At 36.0% G+C, this 9,194-nt stretch overlaps 1 protein-coding gene across 2 annotated transcripts in view; it reads left to right on the top strand.

Annotated features, from left to right (window-relative positions):
- GRIA4 (glutamate ionotropic receptor AMPA type subunit 4) overlaps nucleotides 1-7,094 on the top strand; it is a 228,106-nt gene extending 221,012 nt beyond the window's left edge. For both annotated transcript variants that reach the window (XM_085309044.1, XM_085309043.1), the window contains exon 16: nucleotides 6,024-7,094. In XM_085309044.1, the coding sequence (XP_085165170.1) occupies nucleotides 6,024-6,188 (165 nt within the window). In that variant the 3' untranslated portion in view covers nucleotides 6,189-7,094. The remainder of the gene's footprint in view (nucleotides 1-6,023) is intronic.
- The last annotated feature ends 2,100 nt before the right edge of the window (nucleotides 7,095-9,194 follow it).

The raw sequence follows: 9,194 nt of genomic DNA on the forward strand, positions 1-9,194 counted from the left end.
GTATCTTGCTAACTAATTATTAGTCAAATCAACAGTGTGACATTTGGAAATGGCACGTAGTAGCAAATTGAGTTTCTAAATATAACTTTTACATAGCTCCCAAACTCTACTAGCTGCTTTATAACAGAGCATGTCGCTAGGACCCTAACCTCCCAGCACTGACGATGTAGAACTCTCTTTCCCTCGCCATTAACAGCACCGCACGTCATCTTTTTAACAAAAAATCTGAGCTATATTCTCTTGTAATCACTGAGCCCTCCCTATATTGAAAGTCAGAAAAAAAACTAAGGAAAAACAAATGAAGAACAGAAATTTTACGTTGCCACCTAGAAAAATTTTAAGGGGAAGCAACTGTAGATACAATTATTATTTTTCATTTATTATTTGTATAGCGCTGGAGTACACGGCGCTGTACGATAGGTGAAGTGTGCCAAACAAAAAACAGGCCCCTGCCCCGAGGAGCTTACAGACTAAAGGCACAGCCGGTACAATACAGAACCTTACTGTACAGAACAAACACAGAGTGAACACAGAATGGTGTTTGCGCATGATAGCTGGAGCGCTGCAAGGAATAGGTGGGTTCTCCGGAGGTGAGGCGGGGGGCTTGGTCTACACTGACTGGGAAACTATCCCAAACGTATTATCTGTGTGTAGTTTTCTTTCGTCCCCTTTTATACGCGAAGGCATGTTTCTGGGTATAGTCTAATTGGAATAGAGTCTAATTTCCCCATGTAGAAAACCTTAACTCTGCACTTGGTTCACTACTGAAAAYGTGAGACACATAAATAAGCAAGAAAAAGGCCAAACCTCTGGAGTATATCAGAATACTAGCAGCCCTCCGTGTGCTGACGGCCCRCGCAGCTAAGTAGATGTCAAGATGACTCTAAGAGTATAGATCAATGTTCATTACCTCAGGACTTACTAAACAATCTCAGAAGTTCACTGCTGACTCTCAGTAACAAAGATCTTAAAAAGAAATAAACCTATGCAAATAATTATGCAAAATGCAAATGAAGAGATCCCTTCCTCTGAAATTCTTTAATAACATGCTCATAACTGAGAGGTTTCCCAGTGCAGTATAAGAAGCAAAGGTGCACACAGCAAAGCAAGGAGCTCCAAATATAGCATATAACTGAAAGCCTTTTTAAAAAACAAATCCAAGAAATACTAAAAGCTACTTTTTAAATTCCGCAGTAAAAGCTCTAAAAAGCACATTCATTATCAAATTTACAAAATAGGATCCATCCAAAATGTATGCTTAAGAAAATGAACAAAAAAGTCAAATCTTTCATTCAAACACTGACCTGGCTTAGCAAGTTAAATATGASATGACTAGATGGCCCCTTGAGCTCCTTTCCAAATCTATGAATCTAATACAATAATGACTATACYTGTAGAATTTATTTCTTACTTTTTTATTTGATTAAAAATCAGAGCTGGCTGAGTTCAGGTTTTTTACAGAAAGTGTATAAGTATCTTTCTCTAAAGTTTGGATTTTTGAGGGACTTTTTGCAACAGAGAGGTGAATTTTTGTAGGAAAAATATATATAAACAGTATGGATGCTTTATTTTAATGAAAACTCATGTTTTGGTCAATTACAACTTCTAACAACTTTTTAAAAACATTTTAGTGTGCAGACCCTTAAAAACTGGAAAAAAGAAAGAACTTTGAAATTTCAAACTTAAATATTAATGGAGTTCTAAAATTGCTCGTGCTACTTCGTTTAGCTGGTACCATACTTACCAGAGAAATTTCGTCATATGAACTTATGCTGACATCAAGTTATGCTCTCCGGTCAATACTTAGCCTTCTTTAGCCGTGTAARCAGTGAGGGGTTACCTGTGTGAATTGCTTTGCACAGACTGATTTTGCCACCTGTTCATACAGATACACCTTCKATTTATGGCCTCTGTTAGCCGGTAGCAATACAGAGGCTATAATATTATTTACGTATATTTCTGCATGTTAGAACTATGTCAGTCTCACACATTTCAAAACCACAGATATGTTTGTTTGTTTAAGGATTAAAGGGGTTGCATTAGGACTAAAGTTTGCTGATATGGAAAGATGCTTAGCAGTTCTAACCTGCATGAATAACCAACACAGATCTGATCTTTAAGCTGACAACAAATAGTTTTAATAGTTTATAAATTAAACTAATATAAATTAGCTTAAATAGACCACTTTAATATTCATTACTTACACTGTGTTTTCTTCTTTTAATTTAATCCAGTAAAAARTGAGTTGTCCCAGGCAAATTCACTTATGTGTGCAACAGCAAATGAAAATTTAGGACTAGTCTGTATGCTTGGTACAAAGACATTCAGAAGCAATGGTAAGCTATTTTATCTACTGAAGGCAGCATGAAATGAAGGAAGTTTRCTTTAGGGAGGAACCATCCCTCCCTCTTCTCTTGAGCAGTGCTCCATTTTTGCATATCAGTGTTATGCCCTTAGCACACTAATTGACCTGGTAACTTGAAAATGGTGCAGAGCCCAACATCCTTGTCTCCAGCCTCTCTACTGAAAAGGCCTACTAAATTCCTCACATTAGGTGATGCCACAGGCTTTGGGGGATTAGCACAGGTGTGGCTGCATAGCGTCCACCCAGCCACTACCCCCAGGTCTCCAAGGCCTCCCCCAGCGTGCCATGGAGCTTATACAGCCACCGCGAGTGCAACTGCCTTCTGGTGTTCTCCCATTCTATGCTATTGTTTATAATTAACCAAATTAATTAGAAAATTATGAAAGCTTATTAAAAAGTTACAGAATGAATTACAAACAAAGCTAAATGTTATAGAATACCTCAGAAAATGTGTAATGCACTTATTCTTTTTTATTTCCGGTTTCATATTCAACATAGAAAAAATCATTTAAAGTTTGCCTTAAATTTTTGTGCAAAAATGTGTCCATATGACCCAGTTACTAGAGAAGTCAGAGCAATAAAAAACCCAGACTAGAATATTTGTATTACGTAGGCTGAGGTTATCAGTGTCCTAAATTACTATTTCCTAAAGAGACCAAGGCAGTCAGTATTTTCTGTGGTTAACACAATAACCAATTTAGTCAAAACTAATGACAAAATTTGAAAATACTTTATCACTATTAAATACATACACTTACTGCACACAGATTTTCACCATTTCCCTTGCTACCTTTATCACAGCAAATACCAAGAATTTTCCCTCTCATTCCAGCCTCTCCGGAAACTGTTTATGCAGCCAGGTCATAAAGCTGAAAGTTTAACAGCGCAATTAAGCAGAGTATTAGCCTGCCTTATTACCTATAGCTTAATTTAAAATATAACTCAAGAACGTCCTTGGTCATCTTGCTTTACAGCATCATCCTGAATACAAATTTGACCTGAGTGTACTGGCTTTGTTAACTATTTTGATTACTTCCTGTGTTAAATTGTTGAGTTGTTCTTAATCTCTGCTGTGAGAAGAAATAAGTTACCTTGTTGTAGCTTTTTTTTAACTCTTATTCCAGAAAAGGATACTGAGAAATTCTTCATTATTCTCATTTGCTCTATTTTTATAGAACACTTTTTACTGTCTTTCTGTTCTGGGTGCTTTGCCAATGGCCCAGCTATATAGATTGGGCTACAAAAGCATTAAGTTGTGTATAACTCACATATCCCATATTCCCAGTAGCTAACTTTTGAGTGGTCATGTATAGACAGGTGATTAAAATGATGGAGAGATCCTGATACATAATGTCAGCTTTCTGGAAAGTTTAGCAAGTATGGAGTAGGTCGGCCCTTTTCCAACCAAGTCTGAAGTCCAGCTTTGGCTTAGACTCTCTTCCTCAAAACTCCTGGCAGAATAAATTTGTCCTTTTTTTTTGCTATTGACTGAAGAAACATTTTGTTAATTTTTGGTTGGCAATCACCAATTCTCAAAATATATTTGCAACGGCACTCTGGACATGCAGTATGTAGAGCTATACCACATTGCATTGTATCTGTGCTTCTCATATGCAGTTTTGTACTTGCTTCTGGATGTAACTGAGGTTTTTGGAATTCAGCAGAAGTCTCTGTATGGGTTTAGGTCCCTGACTGTCTTAGTACTTACATAGCATTCTTTGTTTGTAACTGCTGAATTAAGTCAAGGTACTTGCCACGAAGTACAGCGGCATCAGAGAAACTTTTCAAAAGATGACTTGGACACTGCAATTGATGACTATCAGGGCCCAAGTTTTTCATCTTAAGAGGAAAGTCATAATACTTTCTGTATGCTGAGGCCTTTTCTTGAATTAGGCTGCTTATGAGAGCTAACTTTTTTAGGGTAATTGATTTGGAATGTCGCTTCTATATCCAAGCTCTTACTGTGCTGTAAGGTAGTTTTATTTTGGAGGACTCTTTTTGAAGGAGTTAATGATAGTAATACAATATTTAATTACACCTGCACATTTTCATTCATAGAACTGCACCCAGAAGCAGGGAAAATGCTTGGGATTTTTAAGGAACCTCTTTCATCTATATATACAAACACTCATAAATTTAACTTATCAAAGATCAGCACAGGATTTTACTGTTAACTCAGAAGAAGAAATTGGGCTTAGAAGCACAAAGCTCTTATCTAAATGCAGAGACCAGTAATAAGGGCAAATAAAAAGTTTTTATAATGTCTGTTATCCCTTTGCTCCTATGTGATGCACACCTCTGTCTCTCACTTTTTCCAATCAGTATTTCAGACTGCATCCTCATACACTAATTACATCAGTTGCATAGGCTATAGCTTCCATTGACTAATAATCAGAATTCCCCACTGATGAATAATTTATTTGAAAACTGTGTCAAACTACTGCAGTTTGGGTGCCTGATGTTGCAGGTGTCCTTACTCAGCTGGTTGACCCTAGATTCTTGACATCTGTGCTGACATATCATACTCATGTGGATCCCATGAGTTAACATGGTCATGTAGCCCATGGGGTCATGACAGCGTGTGATCAGAAAGAAAATCTCACTATGATGTTCAGTCACAGAAGGAAATTGAGAATACTGACATATCTAGACCATATCTTTCATGACGTGGTAAAGGAGCTCAGGAAAACTGGATTTATGTTAAACTCAGCTGTAACTAATGAGACTTATCTCTCTAATCTTTGATATCTAGAAATAATTTAGTCTAAGCTAATCATGTTGGATTTTTCTATTGTCACATGAAAGAGAGTACTGATCACTAAAATTAGAAGGAATAAATATAAATCTTTTTCGTTTCCTTAATAAATCCAAATTCTTCTCCTTGAGTCAGTTGGTCTCAAAACAAAAYGTTTTGTTCTGATTTACCTGAAGGAAAAGATTTTACAGTAGCAAAAATTTAGGCCTTCTTGTGGAAAATTTGGACCTAATGTAGAAAAMTATAGAAAACAGTATTTTCTCTCAATAAACTCCATTTCCTTTGAAAGTTCCCACTTTACCAAATTATARGAAAATATCTATGAAATGAGATTTGAGGACAGCATTCTGATTTACTGATACTAAATATATGTGTTGTGAATAGAAGCAATAATTTCTTTAGGTTTAATCCATGGAATTTTCAGAAAGATAGCTCAAATGTTAATTTATAAGCATTTTTCATTAATCATATTTTTTCTTAAAATACCAAGTTGAAGGTCTAAACCTATAAAGAGTTCTGTTTGAGTTTATTTATGGATATTAATGCTTTCAGTTTCATAAAAGTCTTGATTCTCATTTCACTGCATGTAAGGGTAGTTTGAAGCAGCTTAGATGAAGGTATCCCCTCTTCTGTTAATTTTCTGATCAAATTGGGGTTTTATATTTAATTGATAAGGATTTAATTTTAATAAAATATAACCTCAGAATTGCTAGTGTTTTTCCCTATTATTCTTAAATGTAATCTATGTATTTTATATGTATGCATATAATTATTATTTTTAATGATAACTTGAAGAAATGCAGATGTCTAAAATCTAATATTTTGGTGTTTGTTGTGTCCCAGTATGTTGAAGGATAGAAACATTGTAACACTTTCCTCTTTTCTTCTTTTCTTTGATCCCAGCTTACCTTTTCTGAAGCCATAAGAAACAAAGCCAGATTATCCATCACGGGGAGCGTAGGAGAAAATGGCCGTGTATTGACTCCCGACTGCCCAAAGGCCATGCATACTGGAACTGCAATTAGACAAAGTTCAGGATTGGCTGTAATTGCATCAGATCTACCATAAAAACCAAAAAAATAATTGAGTGCCTTAACTAAACTGTGTTGGTGACTGATGGGAACACAGCACAGACTATAACGACATGGGAGTGTCATTGATGAACTGATAATTTGGCTGAGAAAGGGAAGTACGTCCAAATGCGCCAGACATCATCAGCAACAATGTGTGCATGAGCTCAGCTCGGAAACCCAAACTCAGATTTTATATCAGGAAAATTCATAATTTAGTTTTCTTGGGGGGAGGGGCTGGGAAGGGTGTATTAACAGCAACAAATTTCACTTGAGTGGACTTAAAACTAATAAGACTTGCCAATTTAGCGCATTAAACTGTGAAGAACATGCTCAGAAAGGACAACATTTTGGTCTTTGTCTTGACAAAGACAGAAAAATAGCTGTAGAAGTCAATGAACATGCTAACCTGTGTCTCCAGAACATCAATATATACAATGGAAGAATATTCAGCTGTTCAGCTGTAGAAATGAGTCACTAAACTGTGATAAGAAAATAATAAATATGTAAATCCTGTGAAAAAATAAAGAAATTATTTACATTTTCTTTGAAAAAAGAGGAATATCGAAACATGCTTGCTTTTTAACTGATGTAAATTCGGTAGAGGACAACACAATTCTTTTTTCTAACCATCTTAGGGAACAATTCATTGCAATAATTGATATAAAATACCATCACTGTAATAAAATTCAGAGACTTTTTTTTTCTAAAAGTTGTTGGTCATCCTCTTGTTTGCTGTTACCTTCATTCTGTTCCATCATTCCGTGTTCCAGAGATTTGCATCTGTCTAACTACAAGAAACAAAATGAAAAAAATGTTTAGAGTACATCATCAGTCTGCAGTGTAGAATCAAAAGAGACTACGGGTCACTCATGTTATAGATATTATTTATAATCTTGTTCTGTGTAAGAAACTGTGGTTTTTGTACCCACCAAAAAGAATAAAACAAGAAACGTTCTTATAATATTGACACAGCTTGAGTTGTTTTCTGATCACTAGGGATGTCACCTGGAAAATAGACTAATGTGGTTAATTTCTTACTACAAAATGCAGGACCTTACGTGACTCATCTGAGTTCCTGCACGTTTGTGCTTTGGAGTTCCTACAGAGAAAGGATTCTAATCTTTCAGAGTATTGTTATTATTTACTATGAATTTTATTACTAATAATTAAAGGTATTTTCTAGTACATTAAGGAAGCATTCAGTGATAGTTTGCTCTCTAGGTAGTTAAAGGGATGTGATACTAGGGAAGCAGAAAAGTAGTAACGATAGTCTCTTTAACTGACTTGATATCTGTAGTATTCTTGGAACCCAGACAACCTAGGTTTTCATGACCCAGACTTTCAGAGAAACTCCAAGAAAAGTCTAGCAGGCACCACTTCAATAAGAGCTAAATGCCTACAGGAGCAGTCATTGTTGTAGGTGGAAAGTTGCAACAGCTCTCTTCTGACGCAATGGCCGTTCCTCCTGGCCACACTGGACACGGGACTGGTCTCCAAAYCAAAAGCATTGCCATCAGCGTAATAACTCCATGTCAGAGCCTGGACTGTTCAAATCAGATTGTGCATGGATTAGCCACAGGTTCTGATGCCCTCATGAATTTGCCAGATTCACACTGCATCACGTTCACATGGCTTAAATTTCTTCGAAGCCCCTGTGATTAGTACTTCTCCTGACTCCACCCTCACAAACAGGAGGCTCAGACTGGAGCCTAATGATGCCTAGCAATGACCAACACTCAACACACACAACACAGGGTAAAAAAAAAAAAAAAAAAAAAAAAAAAAAAAAAGGCATTACCAAGGTGAGATTCATCTTATGGAATAAAGTCATCTACACAGTACATGTTGTCTGCAGCTGAGTTATCAACAATGTAGAGATGAATTCCTTACCTCGAAAACTCTAGATATCCTTTATATTTAGCAAAGAGAAATAAACAATGTGAGGGATTGAATGAGCTCRTCATAAAGTAAACATTAAAACATCAAAAACACCTGAATCACATCAAAAAAGARTATATATCTTTCCACTGACTATAAACTGGGTTGAGGCTGACCGGTTCTTATACAGACCTTGACAGTGCAGATAAAAGTCAGAATAAAATAATGCTTACCCCTAAGGCAAAAGTAATGACTATGAAGTCATTACTGGGGGTCTTAGAGAGAAAAACACCATAACAGAGTTGTGAAATGCTATGACCAAACTTCCTTTACATCCTTGTTTCACTAGCATGCTTAGCTCATTCATGAGTTATTGTGAATTGTTTGCATCTCTGTGGCCAAACTGGTGATTTCTTTGTTTTTTTCTTCTATTTGAACAAGGCTGTGAGCTTCCTATCAAGTTTCTTTTTATGCTTGAATTAAGAAAACTTCTTTTCACTTTTATTAAGGTTTGTATTGGTTTTTCATAAAATAACAGATTAGGTGAACAAAGCAAGTCACTTTGGGAGACTCAGTGTGAAGGACACTGTCTATGTTGTTCTATTTTGTTTATATGTTTTAATAAGAGCTTATTTTCAGCCTTTCTTAGCTCAGATTGGTGATCAGTTCCAGTGGTGTTCTRGGATATTCAACTGTGTTCCAAGTCTACTCCTCTTACTTTTTTCTCTGTCACTTTAATATGCTACATTTATTTTACAGCTTCCATAAATAGTACATCACTGCAATTTGGAAAGAGTTCAGTCAAGAGGTTTTCTTTTTTCACTCTTTACCAGTTAGGTCAACTAATATACCCCTTTTAGTTATAATTCCTCTGAATTCCTAAAGAAAATAGTAATGTCTTATCAGCTGGGAAAATAAGGTAAAATAAAATATTTTCATTTCACCTATTACCATTTGCCAGTCCAGTAACACCTGACATGCACTTTATGTTTTCATCTAACAAATTGCTATATTTGACCTCTTTTGTCATATACTGGCTATATTCTTCAAGCTCCAAGAATGTCATTCTGTGGATCCTATTCTTAGGCAGGATGCCTAAGTTGGGATGCCTAAGTTGGAGTTT

Source organism: Rhea americana, unplaced genomic scaffold, assembly GCF_003343005.1.
Source record: "Rhea americana isolate MKP2758 unplaced genomic scaffold, rheAme1 scaffold_29, whole genome shotgun sequence".
In the NCBI taxonomy this organism is placed as follows: Eukaryota; Metazoa; Chordata; class Aves; order Rheiformes; family Rheidae; genus Rhea; species Rhea americana.